The sequence below is a fragment of the Pongo pygmaeus genome, chromosome 16, assembly GCF_028885625.2.
Source record: "Pongo pygmaeus isolate AG05252 chromosome 16, NHGRI_mPonPyg2-v2.0_pri, whole genome shotgun sequence".
Lineage (NCBI taxonomy): Eukaryota > Metazoa > Chordata > Mammalia > Primates > Hominidae > Pongo > Pongo pygmaeus.
The window spans coordinates 73,537,901-73,565,819 of NC_072389.2; the positions used below are offsets into that span (position 1 = coordinate 73,537,901).

The 27,919-nt window shown below is 42.3% G+C and overlaps 1 protein-coding gene across 2 annotated transcripts in view; it reads left to right on the plus strand.

Annotated features, from left to right (window-relative positions):
- The first annotated feature begins 15,235 nt into the window (after positions 1-15,235).
- The window catches only part of PIAS1 (protein inhibitor of activated STAT 1), a 129,795-nt gene continuing 117,111 nt past the window's right edge, over positions 15,236-27,919 (plus strand). The window contains exon 1 of one of the 2 annotated variants that reach the window (XM_054451157.2): positions 15,236-15,366. In XM_054451157.2, the coding sequence (XP_054307132.1) occupies positions 15,343-15,366 (24 nt within the window). In that variant the 5' untranslated portion in view covers positions 15,236-15,342. Of the gene's footprint in view, positions 15,367-27,387; positions 27,409-27,919 lie in introns of those variants that run through there. The other variant, XM_054451161.2, reaches the window with a different exon arrangement.

Genomic DNA, 27,919 nt, shown 5'->3' on the forward strand with positions numbered 1-27,919 from the left:
CCCCATCTGGGAAGTGAGGAGCGCCTCTGCCCGGCTGCCACCCCGTATGGGAAGCGAGGAGCGCCTCTGCCCGGCCGCCCCGTCTGGGAGGTGAGGAGTCCTCTGCCTGGCCACCCCGTCTGGGTAGTGAGGAGCGCCTCTGCCCGGCCACCCCGTCTGGGAAGTGAGGAGCGCCTCTGCCTGGCTGCCACCCCGTCTGGGAGGAAGTGAGGAGCGCCTCTGCCCGGCTGCCACCCCGTATGGGAAGTGAGGAGCGCCTCTGCCCGGCCGCCCCGTCTGGGAGGTGAGGAGTGCCTCTGTCCGGCTGCCACCCCGTCTGGGAGGAAGTGAGGAGCACCTCTGCCCGGCTGCCCCGTCTGGGAGATGAGGAGCACCTCTGCCCGGCCGCCCCGTCTGGGAGGTGAGGAGTGCCTCTGCCTGGCCGCCACCCCATCTGGGAGGAAGTGAGGAGCGCCTCTGCCCGGCTGCCCCATCTGGGAAGTGAGGAGCGCCTCTGCCCGGCCGCCACCCCATATGGGAAGTGAGGAGCGCCTCTGCCTGACCACTCCGTCTGGGAGGTGAGGAGCGCCTCTGCCCGGCCGCCCCGTCTGGGAGGTGAGGAGTGCCTCTGCCCGGCCGTCACCCCGTCTGGGAGGAAGTGTGGAGCACCTCTGCCCGGCTGCCCCGTCTGGGAGATGAGGAGCACCTCTGCCCGGCCGCCCCCTCTGGGAAGTGAGGAGCGCCTCTGCCTGGCCGCCACCCCGTCTGGGAGGAAGTGGGGAGCGCCTCTGCCTGGCTGCCCCATCTGGGAAGGGAGGAGCGCCTCTGCCCAGCCGCCACACCGTCTGGGAAGTGAGGAGCGCCTCTGCCCGGCCGCCCCCTCTGGGAGGTGAGGAGCGCCTCTGCCCGGCCGCCCCCTCTGGGAGGTGAGGAGCGCCTCTGCCCGGCCGCCCCGTCTGGGAGGTGAGGAGCACCTCTGCCCGGCTGCCACCCGGTCTGGGAGGAAGTGAGGAGCGCCTCTGCCCGGGCGGCCCCGTCTGGGAAGTGAGGAGCACCTCTGCCCGGGCAGCCCCGTCTGGGAAGCAAGGAGCGCCTCTGCCCGGGCGGCCCCTTCTGGGAAACGAGGAGCGCCTCTGCCCGGGCGGCCCCATAGGGGAAGTGAGGAGCGCCTCTGCCCGGCCGCCCCGTCTGGGAGGAGAGGAGCGCCTCTGCCCGGGCGGCCCCGTCTGGGAAGCGAGGAGCGCCTCTGCCCGGCCGCCCTGTCTGGGACGTGAGGAGCGCCTCTGCCCGGCTGCCCTGTCTGGGAGGTGTACCCAACAGCTCCAAAGAGACAGCGACCATCGGGAGCGGGCCATGAGGACGATGGCGGTTTTGTTGAAGAGAAGGGGAGGAAGTGTGGGGAAAGGAAGGAGAGATCAGATTGTTGCTGTGTCTGTGTAGAATGGGGTGGGCATAGGAGACTCCATTTTGTTCTGACTAGGAGAAATTCTTCTGCCTTGGGGTGCTGTTGATCTATGGCCTTTCCCCCAGCCCCATGCTCTCTGAAACATATGCTGTGTCAACTTAGGGTTAAATGGATTAAGGGCGGTGCAAGATGTGCTTTGTTAAACAGAGGCTTGAAGGCAGCATGCCCTTTAAGAGTCATCACCACTCCCTAATCTGAAGTACCCAGGGGCACAAACACTGCAGAAGGCCGCAGGGACCTCTGCCTAGGAAAACCAGAGACCTTTGTTCATGTGTTTATCTCCTGACCTTCTCTCCACTATTATCCTATGACCCTCCCATATCCCCCTCTCCGAGAAACACCCAAGAACGATCAATAAATACTTCATAAATTTAAAAAAAAAAAAAAAAAAAAAAAAAAAAAAAAAAAAAAGAAATTGAAGAGTACACAACCAAATGGAAAGACATCACATCTCATGATTGGAAGAATTAGTATCATTAAAATGACCATACTCTTTAAAGCAATCTACAAATGCAATGCAATCTCTAGTTCACAGAATTAGACAAAGCAATTTAAAAATTTGTATAGAACCAGGAAAAAGAAAGCCTGAATAGCCAAAGCAATTATGAGCAAAAAGGACAAAGCTAGAAGCAGATATAGTAAACAAAACAGGATGGTATTTGTATAAAAACAAACACATAGACCAATGCAACAGAATAGAGAATCCAGAAATAAATTTGCATGTTTACAGACAACTGATTTTCAACAAAGGCACCAAGATCATACATTGGGGAAAGGTCAGTCTCTCCAACAAATTGTGCTAGTAAAATTGGAAATTCATATGCAGAAGAATGAAACTGGACCCCTATCTCTCACCATATAGAAAAATCAACTTAAAATAGATTAAAGACTTAAAGGTAAGATCTGAAACTATTAAAATACTAGAAAAAATATAGAGAAAATACTTCAGGACACTGGTCTAGGCAAAGATTTCATGGCTAAGACCTTGAAAGCACAGGCAACAAAAAGAAAATAGACAAATGGGACTTTATTAAACTAAAAAGATTTGACACAGCAAAGAAAACTATCAACAGAGTGAAGAAACAGCCTGTTATAAGGGAAAAAAATATTTGCAAACTATTCATTTGTCAAGGGACTAATATCCAGAATATACAAGGAACTCAAATAACAATTAATCCCATTAAAAAGTGGGCAAAGGCTGGGTGTGGTGGCTCATGCCTGTAATCCCAGCACTTTGAGAGGGCAACATGGTTGGATCATGAGGCCAGTAGATTGAGACCATCCCAGCTAACACAGTGAAACCCTATCTCTACTGAAAATACAAAAAATTAGCTGGGTGTGATGGCATGCACCTGTAGTCCTGGCTACTGAGGAGGCTGAGGCAGAAGAATCACTTGAACCCCAGGAGGCAGAGGTTGCAATAAGCCGAGATTGCGCCACTGCACTCCAGTCTGGGTGACAGAGCAAGACTCTGTCTCAAAAAAATAAAAAATAAGAAGTGGGCAAAGGACATGAAGAGCCACTTCTCAAAAGAAGACATACAAAATGCCCTCTGTCTCAAAAAAAAAAAAAAAAAAAAAAGTTACTTAAAGTCTGTGTCTAGTAAGTCTAACATCTGTGCTGCCTGAGCGATGGTTTCTGTCAATTTATTTTTCCCACTGCTTTCCTATTTCTTTGTATGCTTTGTGGGTTTTTGTTGTTGTTGAAAACTGGACATTTGACTATTATAATGTGTTATCTCTGGAAAACAAATATTTACATTCCCTAGAGTTTGCTGTTCTTGATTGTTGATGGATTAACTTTTGTATAGCCAGAGTTTTTACTGAGATTTCCCTGAATACGGGGAACTTAAAAAACAAACAAAAAACTTTTTCCAATCTTTGATATCTGACTTTTTGCAGGAGCATCCCTTTAACACTTAATAAGGCCATTTGAAATTCTTCCTCAGCGTTCATTTCCTGGTTGCATTGAGTCTATGTATCAATCAGTGGTGGAATCTTAGGCTGTTCTCAGTTCTCTGAACATGCATCCTGTCCCAGACATGTGTGTTGCTTTCTAAGTTGCCCTATATACAGAGCACTTTTGAATTTGAATGCCCTAATTTCCCAACAATTCTCTCTCCCTGGCTTTTATTCCTAGGCTTTAGGAGGGTTATTCTATGTACCAACTGTACTCTTCGGCCCCAGGCAGTTGCAGTTTGTTTGTTTGCCTTACAATGTTTAAACAATGCCTGCTGCTTTTCTACAGTGGGTTACAGTGTGAAAACAGAAATGAGCACTTTGTATCAGTTTTTCAGGTAACACCCAGACAGGTTAGAATAGACATACATAACAATTGTGTATAAAGTTGGCTCTGCTCTCTATAAACAAGGACCGGAGTCCCACACTGGGAAGGTGGGCTGCTGTCGCTAAGACTGCTATTGAGTCAGGGAAGGGTTCATAAAGTTTTCTTTCCATTTTCAAGTTGCCTTAGAAAAAAAATTGGCTTGGCGTGTTGGCTTACCCTATAATCAGAGCACTTTGGGAGGCTAAGGCAGGAGGATTACTTGAGCCCAGGAATTCAAGACCAGCCTAGGCAATGTGATGAAACCTTGTCTCTAAAAACATAACAAATTAAAAAAGTAATAAGTAATTTTTTAAAATGAGCATTTGCTTGGTTGCTGTAAATCTTTAACTATTTCCCAAAATTCTGATAAAGTTGCTCTGACAATTTCAATATTTGTTCAATATTTCTGTGGCGGTGTGAAAGTTTGTAGCTGCCTATTTCTCCATTTTGCTGATGTCCCTCTGTCCACAAATTCTGACATATTGCATCTTCATTATTCACACACACACACACACACACATACATACACACACACCTAAAAAAGTAATAATAACGTAATTATAGAGATGGAGAACAGGCTAGTAGTTCTCTGGGAATTACGGATGGGTAGAGAGGATGGGTGTTATTGATGTCAATGTTTTAATATATGCAATATATGTATGTACATATATACATACACAAACACATATATATGTATTCACACATAAACACATACACATATTTATACTTTTCATATATATACACATACAGATGTTCCTCAGCTTAAGATGGGATTACATTCAGACAAAACCATCATAAACTGAAACTCTCTCAAATTGAAAATGTATTTAATCCACCTAACCTACCAAACATCATAGCCTACCCTAGCCTACCTTAAATGTGCTCAGAACACTTATATTAGCTTACAATTGGGCAAAATTGCCTAACACAAGCCTGTTTTATCATAAAGTGTTTAATATCTTATGTGTTAATTTATTGAATAGTTTTTGAAAGTGAAAACAGAATGGTTGTATAGGTACTTGAAGTATGGTTTCTACTGAATGTGTAGTGCTTTTTTTGTTTGTTTTTTTTTTTGAGATGGAGTCTTGCTCTGTCACCCAGGCTGGAGTGCAGTGGCGTGATTTCAGCTCAGTGCAACCTCCACCTCCTGGGTTCAAGTAATTCTCCTGCCTCAGCCTCCCCAGTAGCTGGGATTACAGGCACATGCCACCGCACCAAGCTGAATTTTGTATAAAAATACTACTAAAAAGTAGAGACGGGGTTTCACCATGTTGCCCAGGCTGGTCTTGAACTCCTGATCTCAGGTGATCCACCCGCCTTGGCCTCCCAAAGTGCTGGGATTACAGGCATAAGCCACTGCGCCTGGCCAAATGTGTATTGCTTTTGCACGGTGGTAAAGTTTTAAAATTGTAGATCAAACCATTATAAGCTGGGGACAGTCTATATACACCTACTTTTTATTTTGAAATAATTGTAGAGTCACCTGCAAGAGAAATGTACAGGGAAGTCACATGTACCCTTCCCTCAGTCTCCTGCAATGTTAACATCCTATGCAACTATAATACAATATCACAACGAAAAAATTGGCATCAATATCACCCATCCTTTCTACCCTTCCCTAATCCCCAGAGAATGACTAGCCTGTTCTCTATCTCAATAATTATGTTATTATTATTTTTAGACACAGGGGTCTTGCTATGTTGCCCAGGTTGGTCTTGAACTCCTGGGCTCAAGCGATCCACCTGACTCAGCCTCCCAAAGTGCAGGGATTATGGGTGTGAGCCACCAAGCCCAGCTTATGTCTATAATTATGTTATTACATGATTGTTACATAAAGGCAATAATGTACTATGTATTCTTTTGAAATTCTTTTTTTTTTTTAACCCAGCGTAATTTCCTAGAGATTTATCCAAGGTGTTGTATTGTTTTTCCATTGCTGATTAGTAGTCCATGGTATGTATGTATCGCAGTTTTAGCCATTTATTCGTTGAAGGAGATTTGGGTAGTTTCCAGTTTTGGACTCATAAATACAGCTGCTATGAACATTCTTCTACAAAATTCTGCGTGAAAATGTCATTTCTCTGTCTAAGAATGCAATTGCTGAGTTGTACAGTAAGTACATCTTGTTTTCAAAGGAAGTACCAAACTATTTTCCATAGTGGCTGTACCTTTCCTATCTAAGTGTGTGATTCCATATCTAAGTGTGTGATCCATATCTAAGAAGACTATGTCTAACTCAATAACATAGGGATTTTCTTCTAAAAATTTTTTAATTTTAATTTTTAAATTCAGGTCTATGATTCATTTTGAGTTTTGTTTTTTTTTGTATTGGCTGAAGGCCACAATAATCTTAGGGTCCCATGAAAATGCTTTAAATCTTTTCAAATAATAAGAATACATTAAGTGCAATTGATGGCAGCAGCGGGCTGTCCACGGCGGTCGCTGTCATCAGGTCAGCTGCTGTGGGGAGGGTGCCAGGAGGAGGCAGAGCTGGGCTGGAGTAGTGCTGTGCTCCACAGAGCCAGCAGGAGCCAGGGATAAGTGAGAGCCCCCCTGCCAAACCTGCCACATTGGGTGCCACTGCACTGGGGCTGGGCTGAGCCACCTGCCAGCAGGGAGCAGCATGGTTGGGCACAGAGGGGTGGGCAGAGAGGGGCCCAGTGAGGACGTGGAGCTGCAAGGAGGCATGGCCAGGGCTGCCTGCATGCTGCTCCACAGAGTAGGCAGGCGGGAGTCCTACCCTCCCAGGCACAGGACATGGGCATCTCTGCAGTCTGCACCCTTGGGGTCCTGGGAAAGTCCCCCTCCCCCCTCAGGCTTGGGGGTGTCTGCTCCTGCTGCCTGGCCTCTCCCTGCTCCTGGTACCTGCTCCAATCTCAGAGCAGGGTTGGGGCTGAGCCCAGGCACTATTACAGTCCGGCCAGGTGTGTGCACACTTGGGGCAGAGCTAACACACCAGCCCCCTGCTGTCTTGGCCCTTTCCGGAATTTGGGCCCCAAGGAGCTCTGGGGGGAAGCTGAGGGGGGCCTGAGGGCAACTCAGCACTGGCCTACAGGTGCCCTTTTGCACAAGCAGCCTGGGCGCCATGGACGGTGGCAGGAGGCAGATCAGCTCCTGGGTGGAAGAGGACAGGTTACCGGTGAAGCCCCACCTTCAGCCCAGGGAGGGCCTGAAGGCTGGAGGCCAGGCTGCTAGTACTGCTGACTGGAGTGGGAACTTGTGGTGCCTTTTCCAGGCCCTCCCATGGCTGCCCACAGACCAATTGGCAGCACTTCCTCCCATCTGAGGCCCATAAAAGCCCTGGGCTCAGCCAGAGCACTGCAGATGATGAGACAACCAGCTACAGAGAGGAGCTACCCTCTCTGCTGATAGCTGAACACTTGTCAGGATGACTAGCTGCAGAAGGAGCTACCCTCTTTGCTTCTAGAACTCAACACTTGTTGGGATGACTTGCCTAGCAGAGAGGAGCTATCCTCTTTTCGCCACCTTGCAGGCGAAGAGGAGGAAAGAAGAGCTGTGGCCCTTCGGGGAGCTCAGACCTAAGAGCTCTTCAAGCCAGGGCTGTGACTCCCTCTTTGGAGCCCTTCGGTTCCTGGTGTCTCCAAGCTTCCAGGCACCCCCATGTTCCCTGGTGCCAGGAATGGAAGCTGCTTGCATGTGCCTGGTCCAGCTGCAGCCTTGCAGAGAGCCAGCGTGCAAGCTGGCACCTAGAATTGCTCACCCCGCTGCGGCAGCCGGCATGTCTGCACAGTTGGACTCCACCCTCACTCACACACCCCTCACCACTTCATGCAGTCTCCCTCGGCAGGGGTGGGATCCTGGTTGGTAGTGTGAGCCGAGCGCAGCCTGCAAAGCCAAGTGGGCAGAGTGAGCCCAGCAGGCCTGGGCAAAACTTGGACAAAGGCGCCACCGGCCACAGAGGTTTCCAGCCAAAAACCAACACCCCAAAGACCCACTAACATAATCAGCCGGGATTACATTTGTATTTATAGCAACACAGTTTTAAAACATAATTTTTTGGGCTTGGTGGCCTGTGCCTATAATCCCTGCTATTGGGAAGCTGAGGTGGGAGGATCACTTGAGGTCAGGAGGTCTAGACCAGCCTGGGCAACATATGGAGACCCTCTCTTTAAAAAAAAAAAAATGAAATATAGGCCAAGCACAGTGGCTCACGCCTGTAATCTCAGCACTTTGGGAAGCTGAGGCAGGCGGATCACCTGAGGTCAGGAGTTCGAGACCAGCCTGGCTAACATGGTGAAACCCTGTTTCTACTAAAAATACAAAAAATTAGCTGGGTGTGGTGGTGCATGCCTGTAATCCCAGCTACTTGGGAGGCTGAGGCAGGAGAATCATTTGAACCTGGGAGGCAGAGGTTGCAGTGAGCCGAGATTGTGACGTTGCATTCCAGCTTGGGCAACAAGAGTGAAACTCTGTCTCAAAAGAAAGAAAAGAAATATAATTTTTTTTTTTGGCAGGATGTGGTGGCTCACGTCTGTAATCCCAGCACTTTGGGAGGCCGAGGTGGGCAGATCACTTGAGGTTAGGAGTTTGAGACATAACAAGCCTCTTTTCATAACAAGCCTCTTTCAATCACACCTAATGAGGTGACATGGAGTGGGGTCCCTAAATGGCTTTAGGATGGGTGCTGTTCCCCACAAAATTAGAAGGTGGGGCCGGGGATGGCAGGATCCTGTCTCTACTAAAAATACAAAAATTAGCCAAGCATGGTAGTGCACACCTATAATCACAGCTACTAGGGAGGCTGAGGTAGGAGAACTGCTTGAACCCAGGGGACGCAGTTGCAGTGAGTCGAGATGGCACACTGCACTCCAGCCTGGACGACAGAGTGAGACTCTGTCTCAACAAAAAACAAAGAAACAAAAAGAGCAAACATAATTAATTTTTTTAATAGAAGAATGTACCTCTGATGTTCTTCCTGACACTAAATACATGGTGACTTTCCACACCAATTCTTCAGTTCTCTGTCAGCAACTGGGTGGCCTACAAGTCATTTCAATTCTGACGTCAACTCCAGGAGTTAGTTCAGACCCCACAAATTAATGGCTCAGTCCCACAAGGATACCCTCCTTCAGACACCAGTCACAAGTTCCTTAGGCCACCTGCACTCCGACTGACCAGCTGTAAAGTCAAGGCTTCCTACAATTCCTTCCTCAGGGTGAATAATTCACTAGAATGACTCACAGAACTGAGGAAAATGCGTTACTTACATTTACTAGTTTATTATGAAGGATGCCACTCAAATAACTGGAAGAGATGCACAGGGCAATGTAAAGGGGGAATATGCAGAGCTTCCGTGCCCTATTGCCCTTCCCCACAGTACCCTCATGTGTTTGCCAGCGCAGAACCTCTTCTATCTCTTGTTGAAGAATTTGTAACTCAATCACCAGCCCCTTCTTCTCCCTGGAGGTAGGGAATGGGGTGAGGCTGAAAGTTCCCACTTTTCAATTACTTTGGGGGTGGAAGGAGGAGGTCTCTCTCTGTCACCCAGCCTGGTGTTCAGTGGTGTGAACACAGCTTACTGCAGCCTTGACTTCCTGTGCTCAAGCAATCCTCCCATCTTGGCCACCCAAAGTACTGGGATTACAGGTGTGAGCCACCATACCCAGCCCCCTTCTAATTTTGTGGGGACCAGCACCCATCCTGAAGCCATCTAGGGGCCCCACTCCATGTCACCTCATTAGGTGTGATTGGAAGAGGCTTGTTATGAAAAATAAAAGATACTCCTGTTAGAAAATTCCATGTGTTTTAGGAGCTCTGTCTCAGGAATGAGGGACAAAGCCCAAATACAGTTGCTCTTTGCACAACCAGGGGATTAGGGGAGCTGACCCTTCACACAGTAGAAAATTTACGCATAACTTTCACTCCCCAAAAACTTAACTATTAATAGCTTACTGTTGACAAGAAGCCTTACCAATAACAGAAACAATTAGTACATACATTGTATATTATATGTATTATGTATTGTATTCTTAGAGTAAGCTAGAGAAAAGAAAATGTGATTACAAAAGTCATAAGGAAGATTGTTCATTAAGCAGATGTGGATCATTATAAAGATCTTCATCCTTGTCTTCGCATTGAGTAGGCTGAGATGGAGGAGAAAGACCAGGGGTTGGTCTTGCTGTTTCAGAGGTGTCACAGGCAGGAAAAAAAGCCACCTATGAGTGGATCTGCGCAGTTCAAACTCGTGTTGTTCAAGCGTCAACTGTATATATATTTACTGTAGCACAGAAACCAAGAAAGCAAAAGTGCCTAGGGCCATGGAAGTCATGACATGGCCCTTTGAGTTAGGTAGTTTTACCAGCAGTTTTGAGACTATGGCAGCTTGGAATGGGTCCAAAAATAAGCATCATTGGATGGTGGTAGTGGAGATGCAGTGAAATGAACTGGCTTGGGCTTTGATTTAGAGTCAGTTGGACCAGCTGATGGATTCATTTGGGAGGTGAATGAAAGATAAATCAGGATGTTTTTACAGCTTTTAAAATTTGAGGCCAGGTATGGTGGCTCACACCTGTAATCCCTGCACTTTGGGAGGCCAAGGTGGGTGGATCGCTTGAGCTCAGGAGTTCGAGACCAGCCTGGGCAAAATGACGAAACCCTGTCTCTACAAAATATACAAAAATTAGCCGGGCATGGTGGTGGGCACCTGTAATCCCAGCTACTCAGGAGGCTGAGGCAAGAGAATCACTTGAACCCTGGAGGTGGAGGTTGCAGTGAGCCAAGATTGTGCCACTGCACTCCAGCCTGGGTAAAAGAGCAAGACTGTGTCTCAAAGAAAAAAGAAAAATAAATAAAATTCGAAACCTGGCTGGCTCTCTTTTAATAGGTTTTCTTTTTCAATATTTAAGGAATTTTTTAATAGGTTTTCTTTTTCAATATTTAAGGAATTTTTTTTTCTTTTAAGCTGCTAACAGCAATTTGGTAAGGCATACTTTTGCGAAAAAAAATTCAAAGATTTGCTTTTCCTTCCTACCTAATTCCTCCAAAATTTGGAAACTATTCATGAAGATTCTCATTTTTATGACAATATGGTTATTTGCATAAGTTCAATAAGAAGCTCTTCTCTTCAACAAAATACAACTGGAAATATTGGTTATATTACCAAAGCTTTGACTGCAATGTCATATCATATTAATCTGTTCTCACGCTGCTATGAAGACATACCTGAGACTGGGTAATTTATAAAGAAAAGAGGTTTAATTGACTCACAGTTCCACATGACTGGGAATGCCTCAGGAAACTTACAATCATGGTGGAAGGTACCTCTTCACAGGGTGGCAGGAGAGAGAATGGTTGCCAAGCAAAGGGGGAAGCCCCTTATAAAACCATTAGATCTCATGAGAACTCACTATCATAAGCACAGCATGGCGGAATTCCCCCCCACCCCACTGCCAGTGCTGTTCATTCATTCATTCATTATCAACTGAACTGATAAGGATTCAATTATATCCACCTAGTCCTGCCCTTGACACTTGGGGATTATTACAATTCAAGGTGACATTTGGTTGGGGACACAGACCCAAACCATATCATTCATATATATATATATGTATTCATATATATGTATTCATATATATATTCAGATATATGTATTCATATATATATTCAGATATATGTATTCATATATATATTCAGATATATGTATTCATATATATATTCAGATATATGTATTCATATATATATTCAGATATATGTATTCATATATATATTCAGATATATGTATTCATATATATATTCAGATATATTCTATATATATTCATATATATTCATATATATATGTAGCAATGTCATATTTTAAAATGTGCATAGAATCATAGAATGCCAATTTTCAAGTGTTCTCAGCCTTATAGTGAATAAAAGTTGTCACTTTCAGGCAGGCCCAGAAGCCTCAAGATATTAGATATTGCAGGCAAAGTCTGATGTCTGCCTTGGTTTGACTTCCTAACATCAAGAGGTTTTTAAAAGTCCAGATTCGTTGTCACAATTTCCAGCAAAATAAATTTAAAAGAAGCTTATGTGGTTATTCTTGCTGCACTTATGTAAATAATCAGGTCAAGTTTGAAACTAAATTAATTTTAAAAATAAATTGGTCTTACCATGATTATCTTTGGTAGAAATGGGAATGACTGTAGAGAGAAAAATTATGTTTCTGAAGAAAACCATAGTACACCTGTTACTAGATTGCAGCTTTGTTCATTGTTTTTGAGTTTTTATCATCTACCTATAGACTAGATGGAATCCTGAGTTCTTGTTGCCTTCAATATCCGAATGCAATTCTCCAACCACGAACAAAAACTGCTAAGCTGAACAACTCGACATAAATTTCAAGGGACAAGTCTCATGCTTGATGAGGGAGCCACGTAGAGAGTTTAGCAGAACACCTGCTGCCACAGCCAGAGACATTTAAACTGCAAACCAGGATGAGAAATTGCTGACATCATGTTGTGGACAGCGTTTTCCAAGACTGTCAGAATAAGACTCGCTACCATAATAAGACTCCTTCCCTTCTTAATTTTTTCTTGCTTATGCCCACCTCTTCCACTTGGCAGGATAATGATGTAGTTAAAATTTCACATTAGTAGTTTTTGTGGGTAAGTTGATAAAGTCTAGCATGTCAAACCCAAACCTTTACAGGACCCAAGAGAGCTTTTATTCCACCTAGTGGGTAACTTTAGCAACATCCCTAATGCAACTGTTTGTTCAAATTTTACTAGTGGCCTCTTTTGTAGAGTTAGCACTCTTTGCTTTAATTTAACCCATTCCTGAGATGCTAGATGATAGAATTGCTACCTACTAACCAAACGGGGAAATCCGTGCTGTTGCTAACACTTCTTGTTGTACATAAATAATCCGGTATTGTAGAGACTCAGTTTCAAAAAGTTAGCAGGCTACTTGGTTAAAACAGGTAGATTTCTCATCTGGCTCATTCTTTGATCTATTTGATTTTAGTTGGTTTGGTTTATGGCAACCCTAGCTGGGAAGCATACTCCGAACTCTTGGCATTGTCTTCCTGATAGTCATAATTCTCAATTATGTTCTCTCAAAAAGTTTTAAATGTTTGTATACAGCCAACTGTTGAATGTCAAATGGTCTCTCTTCAGCTGCAATGACAGAAATGCAAAATCATGAGGACACTGTAATCTATAAATGATGTGTTGAGACTGGAAACACAGAATGATGTTAAATGAGGGTAGTGCTAATGCCCTCAGTCTTAGTCACAATTTCACCTAGGTTGTTAAATAAAAATCGTAGGATGCTATTGTTTTGAACCAAATTCCTGCATCAGGCCTCCAGATCAGACTAAAAATCAAAATGGTGTCACCCATGTTCACCAAAACAAAACTGAGTTATCTGGTTTTCCAAAAAATCGTGAGAGAGATAGCCAATTTTCCAAACAGAACAGTTTCAATCTTTAATAGGCATGATAATGAAATTTCCTGTTTTAATCCTTAAAATAGAATACCTGAAGTAACCCAATTTTAACCAATCAGTTTTCTTTCTATTGTTCTGTCTCCACATCTCCACCTTAAAGAAAAGTAACTTTGATATAACCCAATCTGCTTTTTGTTGTTTCTGCCTTCTTCAGTCTGTTTTCTGTCTCTAAAGCTAACATCCTCTGCTTGATTCATTGCAACATTTATTCTATTTTGTGGAATGAAGTGTTGTCCAATTCTAGGATTGCAATAATGCCAATGAGATCTTTAATCTCAATTTGTTTTAATTTTGTTTCTTGACAATGGAGAGGTTTAGGCTAGAGAGCATTTTCAAAGTCATGAGCATATAGACTTCAAGTCAACCAGTTAGATGAGATCACCTGGTGATAAAATAGAGAAGAATGCAAGGACCGAGCCCTGGAGCAGTCCAACATTTAAAGATTGAGCCAAAGAGGAGAAACCAGCATATCAAAAAGGAGGCCCAGTGAGGGAACAGGACTATCTGTGACGTGTAGGTAAGTTCAGGGGGAAAAGTGTTTCAAATAAAAGGAACCATGCCAATTATTCACGATTCTACAGAGAGGTCAATTGAGATATGGATAGAGAATTGGCAATTGCCTTTGGAAGCAAGATCATTAGTAATCTTGATAAGTGATACAGATGATGGAAGCCAAAGCTCAATCAGGGTAGACTGAGAAGTGAATGTGAAGTGATAGCTAGGAAAAAGCACTATTGGAGAGATCTTGAAAAACCTTTCTGAGAATTTATGAAGATAGCAGAAAAATAGGAAAGTTCCTAGAGGCGATTTTGGAGTCAAAGGAATTTATTTTAGATGGGAGAAATTTCAATATATTTATATGCTGATAGCAGCAATTCAATTGAGAGGGAAAAAACTAACGATGCTGGAGGGTAGGTAATTGTAAGAGTAAAATCCTTAGGAATGTGCGTGAAAAAAATCCAGGTCACTGGTAAAGGGACTGGCCTTCCTAGGCGCAGGGACACTTCATTCATAGCAACCCAAATGTTACTATGCAGATAAGGGTGGTTTTGATGGTGAGAAGATAAGGGAGTTTATTTCTGATATCTTTCATTTTTTCCATGAGGTATGAGGCAAAGTTGATTAGTAAAAAGTGGGGGTTGGGGAGGAGGTATATAGAAGGCTTTTAGTAGAGACAAAAAGGAATGAAATAATCCTTCCATCAAATCTACTTAAATGTCAATTTAGTGGATAAAACCCTCCCAGAATTAAGTACATCTCCCAAACCCTTTTTCTCTCTCAATGACCTTTTGCTCCTTTCTAGTACTCACTAACATTTGCAATTGTATCTTTGTTCGTTCACTTCTCTGATTCCCCATTAGAGAACTACAGAAGGGCACGGACTTTGATTTCTCAATGTATATTTAGCCGTTAGCACAAGGCCAGCAGATGGTCACTAAATAAATACTTTTTTAAACAAAAATGTTAATGAACACCTTCAAAATTTTGTCTTACGCCACCTCGTTAAAATACTTGTTTGTGCAAGTCACTTTTCCTCTCTGAGCTTTCATTTCTGAATCTATATCATGGGAATTATCTCTTCCTTGCCTACCTCCCCTCGTTATCAAGAGGAGGATCTGAGCCAATAATGCTAGAAATGCTTCATTAAGGGCCCCTTAAATGTAATGGATTTCTATTTTTAGCCCACTGGTAGCCTCGCAGGTAGCAGGTGCTGAAAAAGCCTTGCTTATTGGGGGTTGGGGGGCGGCATTGTTTCTGTGACCGTAGGCGTCGAAGCTATGCAGAAGCGTTCCGCGGACCGCGGAGAGATGGGGCTCAGGCCAGCATCCCTCTCGCTCCGGCCCTTCCCGGGAGGAGCTGGCCGAGCTAGAATGGGGGGCAGGGAGGCCGAGGGGGCAGTAACTGTCGAACCTCGCGGCTTGGCGCCATTATTTAAATGAAACGTGCCTGTCTCGCAGCTGTACGTGCCCGGGGCGGGGCTTCGAGCGCCCTGAGCGGGGCGGAGGCCAGAGGCGGGCTGGGAAGGTGGAGGGGCGGACCGGGGCGGGGCCAGGCCGGCTAGAGGGGCGGGTCTAGCGGCGGCCCCCGGCGAAGTTCACTGCGCTTGCGCTGACAGACGCAAGATGGCGGACAGTGCGGAACTAAAGGTAAAGCGCAGCTCGAATTCACTTCTAATATTCGGCCGCGGAGACGGCGCCGCTGGTGCCGGGGGGGATGGGTCCGACCCTGGGGGGCCGCTCGGGCCTGACTCCACCCGGGCCTGGAGTTGTAGGGAGAGAGGCGCGCCCGGTCTCAGCAGAGGGGGCCCGCCTGCGGCGGGCCGCGGGCCCCGGGTGCCTCGGGGGCGCTGACGGGTCGTCCCCGGCGTGTTATTGTTGTGGGCGCCTCTGGCGGGGGTGGCGGGGGAAGAGATAGGGAGTCGGGAGGTAGGGGCTGCAGCTGTCTCATGGGTTCGGCTTTTTCACCTTACAGTTAGCCTCCCCGCCCCCCATGGGGAGCTGGGGCTGGGGGCAGGGTGTTCTTGTAGGGGGGATTGGGAAAGCTCCCCGTGGCCGCTTCCTCTTCCTTCTTTGCAGTCCCGGGCTCCTGTCAGGCGCTCTTCTCAGACCCCCGGGAACTTGGCTCCGGCCGCCCCGCCCCTCCGTGGATCCCTGTAGCCCCCGCCCCGGACTCGGCTTTCCCCGGGTGCTCGCTTGTCAGGAAGCGCCTGGGGTGCCCCGCTTGTGGGAAGCGCGATCCCGGGGCGATAGGGTGGGGATCTGGGGGAGAAGCTCTGGTAAAGTTTAGCGAGCCCCGGGCCGGCGTTGGGGTTCGGCTGAGAGATAGCGAGGGGGAGTCAGCCTGGGCGGGACGTTACTGTTTCTCTCTGATTCCGGGCAGCCGAGGGGAGAAACCCCCTCGAAGAGTGTGTCTTTGGAAGCAGTGTTGGGAGGGGGGGGGATGCAGCTACCTCTCTCCCTTCTCTTGCCTTAGCTGGTGTGGAGGGTGAGAGGAGCCTTTGGGGGTCTCTGCACACACCATGATGGCGATGCTGTAGCTGATGGAGGTGAATGGTTCGTGTTTATATCCCCCCATTGCCTTTTGTTTGTAGGGACATCTTGCTGGCCATGTTGATTTGAACGAAATTCTCCCCTCATGCTACTCCAACCCCCGATAAATAGAACATTCCTCTTAACTGTACCAATTACTCACGCCTCATGAAATTAGATGAAAGGGTGCCCCCTTTTCCCCGCTTTTCTCGCACCCCAATCTTTACCTGATGATGGCTTCTTTACCATAGCAGATATACCACTACACAAGCAGTTGGGGGAGGGGGGGTGGAATCCTTATGATTGGATTGTGACAAATGGGGCTCCACTTGAATAATTTTGGTTTAGTAGCAGGCAGTTCTTAACTAACGCGTATTATTTCCAGGCTCTGAACGCGATCTTGTCTGTGGCTTCCTGTGTGTGTGAACCCAGTAGCTGGTTATGTCTCGACCCAGAGAACTGACATCTCTGTCAGAGTGGAGATGGGGATATACAATTGTAAATCTTTGGGGAGAGTCTTCTTTTTATAATAAATAAAAATTATTTAATTTTTTTCCCCGTTATAATGAAACGACAACTTCTAGAACAACCAAATGCCAGATTTGATTCTGTAGAGTTTTTCCTGTGGAATATCCTCACCGAAAGAGCTTTTCTCTTAATAACTTCACAATGTTTACACTCCAAGATTCGTATATTAAGGTATTGGCTTTGAGTGTCATTCTTTTAAAATGTACTTCTAATTACAAATTTACTTAAGGGAGAGCAGATTTACAATGGATGGTTTTGATTTTTCCCCAGTTTCAAACTATTGACTGAAATGAGAAAGCTTTAGGAATTTGAATATTTGGAGATAATTAACCCTTGAAATAAAAAAAGCACACAACTTTAAGACATGTTTTCTATAATTTTTCTCTTAAAATAGGGTCGCCATGTTGTTGTGATCTTTGCCTTCTAATATTTATTTTGTTAGGAGTTCTTTTGAATGATAGCTAATCAGTTGTTATACATGGACCATAGAATAAAGCTGAAAAGCTTGTGCAGACTATATTGTCACTCTTGATGCTGTCCAAAGAAACTAGTATGGAAAGCACATGCTGAGAGATTTCCTTCTTTGTTCTTTCTCATTTTAAGAAAGTGCCTTTGGGGATAGATCAGATCCCTGGTGTGAGTGTTGTTAGGTAAAGTTTCTCTTTACGAAAATGAGCCAGTGTCAGATAAACACCAAACACTTGAAGAAATGTTATTTTTCTAAAATTAATCTCGTTTTTTGCTGTCTCCCAAATCTACTTGAGTTTTTCCAGAGGAAGTTTTTTTTTTCTACTTTTATGTTCCTGTTGTATAATTTTTCAAATTATAATAACTGTTTTGACATGTTGGTATGTCATTGTGTGTGTCTGAGACTTTGAGGAGCTGTGTGATAAATTGCTTAGCCGGTGATAGCGGCGTTAAAAAAATTTGGTTAATACTTTATTGTGGTTAGATTTGCTGTTCTTTTTTTGAGGGGTGGAGGAGGTGATCTCAGGAACGCCTACCATAGTTATTTGAGAATGTGTTAAAAAAAAAAAGAGAATGTGTATATATAATTTTCTGTGCAGTTAGGTTTGGCAGATACTCATTTTGGAAATGATATTTTCTGAAGGCTTTTTGTTTGTGATTTTTTGGAGGTAAATATCATACATTCCCAATATGATAGGAAAAATCAGAGTAAGAAGAAAAAATCTAGATTTTTTGAAATTTTAAATGGGACTAGAGAACTTCAACTGTGAAGCTTTGCGTAAAATTCAGTGACTTTTCATTATTTTAGGTTTCAGCCCCATACTTCATTTTGCTGTGGATTGTATTCATAATTATTTTCCTCATGGCTTTTTTAGTGAGTCCTTTTAAATCTATAAGAAATCTGCAAAGATCAGATGGGAAAAACAGATCTTTATCCCCTGTAGGAATTGTGCAAGCTGCAACACTTCAAGATATTGCCAATAAAAATTAGATTGTGAGTCATACATATCAAAATGAATTCTCTATGCACATTTGTTTATGAAAGGTTTAATTTTTCATTAGGGGAATACCCATAAATGTCATTTTTAAGAATGTGGAGGGTATTTTGTCATCTTTAGGAACTTAGAAGCAGGAGGGTGTGATGGCCAGATGATCTTGGTAGTTAATAAGCTGACAGCTTCATGCAACTCCTCTTAAAGTAATTTAAAAAAAAAATGTGTTTTTTTTTGGAGTAAAACTCAAACCAAGTTATAGTGCCATTTTAATTTACAGGAAGAAGAGTGGGAGAGAAGAAGTCCATCATCATTTTAGTGGAGTAAATAATGAAATTAAATGGGAAGAGAAACCATAATTATAAAAGTTCCTATGAGTGTGTCAGTGAATTCTATTGTTATTTTCTGCCTCTTTATTTTCAAGAAATAGCCACTTAATTTTGATCCTTATGCTGTAATTTGTCTGCTTTTATTTCAGATAGAGTCAAGTACATCTGACAGTTTATTCACGGATTTGATTTGAATCTTTGTAGCTTGCTTTTGTCAAGTGCCACATTTAGATGGCTTTTGTTTTATGTCATTATTTTTATGAACAGTATTTAAAAAACACTACAGTATAGTTTATAAAATACTACAGTATAGTTTCTAAGTATTTCATATGATTGTTTTGAAATATCTCCTTCTTTTCATCCACCGTTTTCTCCTGGGCGATCCCATTGTCTTTTTCTTCAAAGAGTCTCTTGTAATCCCTGTTGATTGCGGTAGTGCTTAGTGGCGAGTCCATAGCTGATTAACCTTGGGTTTCTCCTGGTGAACTCCATCAGCATGCTGCTCCAGGGTTCTTGCTGAGGCTTTTGAGTTTAGTGTAATTTGTACCCTTTCTTGCTGGTAACCAAAATAAAATGGCCAATGGTTGTAGCGGGAACTGGGAAAAAGTATCCAAGTCTCAGAAAAACTGGGTGTTTATGATGAGATGTGGCCTTTAAAAACAACGACCAAAAACAGATTCATTACTTCATAGAATTGATTGTGGTGTTTTCTGAAGTGTTTAACTCTGGCATGAAGCATCTTGCTTTTTTAATGTTTGAATAATAATATCTTACTTATATAGTACTTTGCAGTTCATAATATATTGCATTATCTCTTTTGATCTTTCCAACAGTTCTTTGAGGTAGGAAAGGCAAGTAATAACTAAATCCTTTTTTATAGATAGAGAAAGTGAGCCCAGAAAGGGTACGTGACTATTGCAAGGTCATACAAATAAAAGTGGCAGCGACTTGAGCCTAGGTCTTGTGTAGTCCTCCTTAAAGGTCCTACAGCAGACCTAGAGTCCTTTAGGGTGCCCAGTTCACAGATTTCTACTTATGTTGTTGCTGATACTTTCCCTTTTGGGAAAGCTCTATGCTAGGATATTTTTGGATATTCTAGGGCATTTTGCAAGCTTCCTTGCAAAAAGTTTGGAGTTTGTTAGTTGGAATCATACACATTAATTTTTGTAAGTATCATTTTGCTTGAGAAAATTTCAGAGAATCTGAAAAGTAAGCAGAAAAATAAACAGTACCTGTAATCCCAACACTCAAGAGATATCATGGTTAACATCTGAGTGTTTATCCACTTAGACTTTCTCTCTGTGAGCATATGTATATGTATATTCATCACAAAAAGATATAACACTATTTTTTATTTATAATCTGCTATTTTCATGTCTATCCAGGTTAGTAAATACAGGACTATATGATCATTTGAAACCTTACATTGTATTTTATTAAACTAGTCCCTATCAGATTATTCTACTTTTTTTTTTTTTTTTTTTTTTTTTTTTGAGACGGAGTCTTGCTCTGTCGCCCAGGCAGTAGTGCAGTGGCGCGATCTCGGCGCACTGCAAGCTCCGCCTGCCGGGTTAACACCATTCTCCTGCTTCAGCCTTCGGAGTAGCTGGGACTACAGGTGCCCGCCACTACGCCCTGCTAATTTTTTTGTATGTTTTTAGTAGAGACGGCGTTTCACCGTGTTAGTCAGGATGGTCTTGATCTCCTGACCTTGTGATTCGCCCGTCTCGGCCTCCCAAAGTGCTGGGATTACAGGCATGAGCCACTGCGCCCAGCCCAGATTATTCTACTTTTTTTGCAGTGTCATTGCAGACATGTACCAAAGTTTGCAGATGTTTTATTTTAACTGAATATATTGATATGACAGATCTTTTTTGTGCTTTAGAAAGCAATGCAGGCCGGACGCCATGACTCACTCCTGTAATACCAGCACCTTGGGAGGCTGAGGTGGGCAGATCACGAGATCGGGAGTTCAAGACCAGCCTGACCAACATAGTGAAACCCCGTCTCTACTAAAAATACAAAAAATTAGCTGGGCGTGGTGGCGGGCGCCTGTAATCTCAGCTACTCAGGAGGCTGAGGCAGGAGAATCGCTTGAACCTGGGAGGCAGAGGTTGCAGCGAGATTGTGCCAGTGGACTCCAGCCTGGGCTGGAGTCTCAAAAAAAAAAAAAAAGAAAGCAATACAAATTTATTTATTTTTGTAGAGTCAGGGGTCTCACTGTGTTGCCCAGGCTGGTCTCAAATTCCTGGCCTCAAGCAGTGCTGCCTCAGCTTCCCAAAGTGTTGGGATTACAGGTGTGAGACACTGTGCCTCTGTGCTGGGCCTGCAAATGGTTTTTACAGGTGTGAGGTACTGTGCCACTGCACCCATTCTACAAATTAGGTAAAATGTTGTCAGTGAAATAAATTAGTCATTCTTGGTTTGTTCATTGTCATACCTTTATTGTTTATGTATCTGTAATATGTGAGATAAGATTATTAAATGATGGCAGATACAGGTTTTACAAAATGTAAGCAAACATTACTTCAGCATCAGAATATTTGATAAAGTATGAAATCGATTATGAAATAGTATTTTATAATCTATTCCTACTATTCTATGAATAGTAGAATTTCAAGTATGCAAGTATGTTTGATTTTGGAAATTATATCACAGTGATCAAATATTGCAAGTTTTTTTACCTTATTTAGATGCTTATCAGTGTTTTTTGTTTTGCTGGGATTACAGGTGTGAGCCACCATGCCCAGCTGATGCTTATCAGTTTTTAACTGGCATTTTAAAACTATATTGAACATTGCCAGACGTGGTAATCTCAGCACTTTGGGAGCCAAGGTGGGCAGATCACGAGGTCAGGAGTTCGAGACCAGTCTGACCAACATGGTGAAACCCTATCTCTACTAAAAATACAAAAATTAGCCGGGTATGGTGGTGTGCACCTGTAATCTTAGCTACTCAGGAGGCTGAGGCAGGAGAATTGCTTGAACCTGGGAGGCGGAGGTTTCAGAGAGCTGAGACCGTGCTGCTGTACTCCAGGCTGGGTGACAGAGTGAGACTCCGTCTCAAAAACAAACAAAAAAATCCCCCAAAAAACAAACACTATACTGAACATTAATATAGAGAAAATGGAAATAAGACTTTACCATATTTTTAATCTCAAAACAAAGTGTTGCCATAGTATTAAATTGGGAGGTAACGTTGTTTCAAGGATCCACAGTCTCTGCCTCCCGGGTTCAAGCGATTCTCCTGCCTCAGCCCCCCGAGTAGCTGGGATTACAGGCACGCGCCACTGGGCCCAGCTAATTTTCATATTTTTAGTAGGGACAGGGTTTCACCATGTTGGCCAGGTTGGTCTCTATCTCTTGACCTCGTGATCTGCCTGCTTCAGCCTCCCAAAGTTCTGGGATTATAGGCGTGAGCCACCGTGCCTGGCCCAGGATCTGGTTTTAGAAAGATAACATAGGCAATGAAAGCATTTTTATTTTTAGAAAAAACCTTTATGAGTTAAACCAGTTAATAAATGCATATGTGAATTAAGAATGCTATTTGTGCAACATCTGAAAAGTAGTGCATGTAGAAGGAACTTGAGGAAATTGATCGTACTCTAAATTTGATTCCTTCGACTTTGGTCTTCACCTAAATCTGCATTTATGTAACATTTTATCATTAGGATTTCTTTGAAATAGGCAGTAGAGACAATTTTGAAGTACTTAGTTGTCTTTAACCATCGATTTCAGAAGTATTAATTGCCACTGCACTTTTTGCTAGATGTTTGTGACTATACTTCCCCTTCCATGTTAAAAATTGTGCAACTCCTGTTACTTTTGATTCCCTCTACTCTTGGTTTCAGTAGTGTCACATGAAAAGATAATTCCCTAGAACCCTTCCTTCAGACTTTTCTGGTAAGTCTTCATTCTTAGCTATGAACTTCTAAAATTCATCAAAATGAAGAAACCACCTTTTTATTTTTCAGCTTTTCCTTAAATCAAGCAAACAAAACAAACATAAATCCTTTGAATATTAACTAGCAATGGAGATATCAGTAACTCTCATAGGACTGTTGTAAACGTTCCTATTTTTGAAAACTTAATCTCTTTTTTTACCTTTTCTGCTATTCACTGCTTTCAGTTTACCCCCTTTGGTTGCTGGGTTAATTTCACCAAAACACTCCTTTCATTCTGTCACTCCTATCTATAAAAACTTTGAATGGCTTTCCATCGAAAACTGGATGAAGTCTTAGTTCTCAGTCTAGTATTCAAGATTTTCTGTTGTCTGACCCCATTCCACTTTGTATGTGTGTTTTGTTTCTTCAGCTATATAGCAAAAGCCCTTAACTTAAAGCCAGAGCTGTTAGTTTGCGTCTTTTTGTTGGCTGGTATTCTGTTTGTACACCCCCCCATTCTCCCATCCCTACCCTGTGGACACAATAGGTGTTTTTAATATACATGTGTCAGATGAACAAATTATGTTCAAGATTTGTTTCTGTCAGAGACTAGGGCCTGATGCTCTTGTCTATAAGACAGTCTAAATTGAAAATATTCTTAGGGTCATATCTTCGCTCTTTTTTCTTGCTGCTGCTTAGATGAACTTGAATAACATTAAATCCAGAATAATTTATCAAGGGCTGTTTTAGATTTACCTTTTACATTGTTTTAAGTTATAGAGATAATAAGTGAATACACTTCTCATTGTAATGATCTAACAGTAAATAGGGTAAAAATGGAAAGACCTCATCATCTTCATTCTTAGAGGCAATCAGTTTGGTGTATATCTGTGTATTCTTATTTGGGTGGGCAGGGGGAGGTGACAGCTTTATTGAGATAAAATTAACATATCCCATTACAGTTCACCTATTTAAAGTGCACAGTCAGGTAGTTTTTGGTGTATTCACAGAGTTGTGTAACCATTAACCACAATCAGTTCTAGAATATTTTTTCACTTCGAAAAGCAACCCTACATCCTTTTAGCATTATCCCCTTCCCAAACTTTACCTCACTCTTAGCCCTAGGCAACTGATAATCTATTTTGAGTCTCTGTAGACTTGCCTATTTTGGGCATTTAATATAAATGGAATAAAAATATGTCGCTTTTTGTGTCTGGCCTTGTATTCATTTTTTTCTCTGCATGGGCATTTAAATGTGTATGTCTGTATAATATTTTTAATTTATTGTGTGTGTGTATGTCTAGATGAGAACAAAACTAGGCACATAGAAGGAACTTAAGTGAATGTACATTGTACATAAATATCTTTTCTAAAACCGTGAGACCATACTATATGTAGCATCCTACAGTTTGCTTTTTTTCACAATAGATAGTGAAGGTCTTTCCATGACATGTCCAAACAATGAGATGGTCTCATTCTTTTTAACAGTGTGTAATATTCCCTATGTATGTTTATAGAGATTTACCTCTTGAATTTATCAGTGTATATGGTTAAAAGTTCTTAACAACTTGTTTCGATGGTTTTGCTATACAGTACTGGTTTTTTTTAAAAAAATAATTGCCACATTTAATGTAACCTCTGTAGTATTAATGCTGGAGTTTCACTTAACGATAGGAATGAAAACATCACAGGTAAGGATTGTATAGCTTGAGGAGAAATGGAACGCAGGGTCTTTATGCAGTCCTGGCAGTGCTCAGCCAAAGCAATTCATTTTGTATTTGGGTTTCTGAATGTGAGCAAGCCTGTTTTTAAAAAAGCTCATGGCATAGTGCTTAAAATAGAACTTAACATGCTATCTTGTGCTTTATGGTGAATTTTAAGACTTTTTCTTGCAGTCATGCAAGTCTAATCTTAAAGATTGGAAAGATTTCAGAGTAAATATTTTTTCTCATATGTTAAAATAATCATTCTGGTCTATGGGCTTCTGTAAGTTACCCAAGGAGGGGACTAAGAGGCACAGAACTGGCTTAGAAACTGGCTTATAGTAGATTCTCAGTAATTGTTGTTTATTAAAGAATTATTTATCACATTCTGTTATTTATTATATTTTTGGGTATCTGCTGTGTATGAGGTACCAGGTTATTGGTGATTTAATATATTATCACATATGTATGTATATTTATTTAAATATTTCTGTTATAGCGGAATGTTTACTAAAAATTATCTTTTTAAAAATTATACAAGTAATACATCAGTTCTTACAGAGGTTTTCAAAGTCTATTTCTCAGGCCTCTGGTGGTTCCCCGAAGTTTTTCTGAGGGTTCTCCAGGTCAAAATGATTTTCCTAATAATAGGCATTATTTACGTGCTGACATTTGCAAAATCAGTGGTGGGTAAAACTGCCAGCACCTTGGCACAAATTAAGGCAGTGGTACTAAATTGTACTAGTAGTTGTGTTCTTCATCACGTGCACTTGGAATTAAAAAAAAAAATGCCAGTTAAACTTTATGTCCTTGATGAAGCAGTAAAACTTACTAATTTTATTGTATCTTAATCCTTGAGTACATTTAAAAATGTATTTTGTATGATGAAATGAAAAGTACCTGTAAAACACTTTTATTGAATATCAAATCTGGTGGTTAACTCAAGGAAAAGAAATTGTGCAGTTGAGTTGTGAGCTTTTTAAATGGAATACCATTTTTACTTGAAAAAATGGCTGGCAAAGTATGGTTATACAGACTTGGGTATTTGGCATACATTTTCATGAAAATAAACAAAGTGTGCCTGTCACTACAGGGAAAACAACTGACAATATTTGTTACTAATGATAAAATTTAAGCTTTCAAGTGAAAATAGAACTTTGGAAGACATGTATTTGCCACTGTGAGCTTGACAGTTTCCCAATACTTGACTTTTTTGATAAGATCAGTGTGATATTAATGAATGTGTTATGTTGAAGTTGCATAGTGAAATATGTCAACATTTGGAAGAACTGCATAACTCAGTGAACTAATATTTTCCAAATAACCAATGCATGATATTACAAAATCATGCCTGGATAAAAAGATCCATTGGAAATGGAAGATAGACCAATGAATTTCAATTTATCAGAGTGGGAAATATTCACTGATAACGGTTTCAGATTCCTGTGTTGCAGCAGCCTTTAAGAACCTGCCATTTGTTGTGTTTTGGTGAAGGATCAAAGAATATCGAAAGTTATCTGAAAAGGCTAGAGCATTTTAATAAAAATACTCTATTTTTTCCCAACTCTATAGAGCTTCATAAGGCTAGATTTCCTTTATGTTCTTCATCCAAAACAATCTAATACACAGATTGAATGGGAAAGTAGATGTGAGAATCAAGATGTATTATTAAGCTAGATGTTAAAGAGATTTGCAAAAATGTAAAACCATGATAGTCTTCTAATTTTTATTAAAAATATTTTTAAAATATGAGATTTATGTTAACAAGTAATGGATTAATTAATTTATTTATTTTTTGAGATGGGCTTTGCCATGTCGCCCAGGCTGGTCTCGAAGTTGGGGGCTCCAGTGATCGCCTGCCTCGGTCTCCCAAAGTGTTAGGATTACGGCATGAGACACCATGCCCAGCTATTATTTTTTTTAAATGACAAATCTTTTAAAGTTTTCTGCTTTAACTGCAAATACAGTAAATATTGATAGATTTAATCAACATAAAGTTTTTTTGTGGGGGGGATGGTCCTCCACTTTCAAGAGTCCCGAGAGCAAAAACTTTGAAAACTTTATCTTTTTTAAAATTTAAAATTTACAGTACAGCAGTGCCTAATTTAAAATGGGATGATCCCTTTCACCTTCTCACTCATGGTATTTTTTATAACTTAAAAGGAAAAATAAGGCTGGGGGCAGTGGCTCACACCTGTAATTCCAGTGCTTTGGGAGACCAAGGCGGGCAGAGTGCTTGAGCTCAGGGTTTCCAGACCAGCCTGGACAACATGGCAAAACCACATCTCTACCAAAAATACAAAAAATTAGCTGGGCATGTTGATGCACACCTGTGGTTCCAGCTGCTCGGGAGGCTGAAGTGGTAGGATTGCTTGATCCTGGGAGACGGAGGTAGCAGTGAACTGAGATCCACTGCACTCCAACTGGGTGACAGAGTGAGACCCTGTCTTGAGAAAAAAAAAAAAAGGAAAAAAATTTACTTCTAGTGATCCTCTTAGAAGGCAGTTTGCTAAGCTATTTAATTAAATCCTGCATCTCTGTAAGTAATGCTGAACGGTAGTAGCTTGCATTGCACTGAATGAATGTGCTTAAAGTACTTTTTTTTTTTTTTGGAGACAGGGTCTCCCTCTCTTGCCCAGGCTGGGTCTCCCTCTCTTGCCCAGGCTGGAGTGCAGTGGTATGATCATGGCTCACTGCAGCCTTGAACTCCTGGGCTCAAGTGATCCTTCCACCTCAGCCTCCTGAGTAGCTAGGACTTCAGGTGCTTGCCACCATGCTCTCAGCTGACTAAAAGTTTTTTTTTTTGGAGATGGGGTCTTGCTGTGTTGCCCAGGCTGCTCAGACTCCTGTGATCCTCATGCCTCAGCCTCCCAAAAGTGTTGGAATTCAAGGTGTTGAGCCACTGCACCTGGCTTGAAGTACTTTTAATCAATAATGGTGTGGGAAATACATAACTTTTTATTTTTTCAAAGTTATGTTTTTTCTTTTTTCTTTTTTTTTTTTTTTTTGAGACAGAGTCTCGTTCTGTTGCCCAGGCTGGAGTGCAGTGACATGATCTCGGCTTACCACAACCTCCGCCTCCTGGATTCAAGCAATTCTTCTGCTTCAGCCTCCCGAGTAGGATGCGCACCACTGTGCCCAGCTAATATTTGTGTTTGTAGTAGAGATGGGCTTTCACCATGTTGGCCAGGCTGGTCTTGAACTGCTGACCTCAGATCATCCACCCGCCTCAGCCTTCCAAAGTGCTGGGATTACAGGTGTGAGCCACCATGCCTGGCCTGATTGCTTTTTCTGTAGTAAAATATAAGAATCACATGAATAAATGAAAAATTCCCTAACTTAATGTTAGCCAATAATTTCCTCTCCAGCAGAGCTTAGCTCTTACCAAATATATATGATTGATTTGCATTCTACCTATTTTGTTTTTCTCCTTTCCCTTTTGTGGGATAAACATGAAACAGGACCTAGAAATTGTAAGACTCTGAATGCTTTTCAGTTTCTTCCTGCATTTCTTTAGAGTGGTGTGTGAAAAACTTCAGCCTCTGTTCCTTAAACATCTTTCCCCAGGGTGTCAAAGTAAGACTGGAAAAGGAATATTTTTGTCCCAGAAGTTATTCTAATATGTGATTTCAAAATCAGGTAACATCTTAAAGGTTAAAGATCTTTAAAAAAAAGTATGGTATTTTGTGTCTAATTGAATCATAATCAGGGAAAAGAACATGAATTTTAGAATTGCCATTAGTCTTCACCTCTGAATTTAGATAGTCC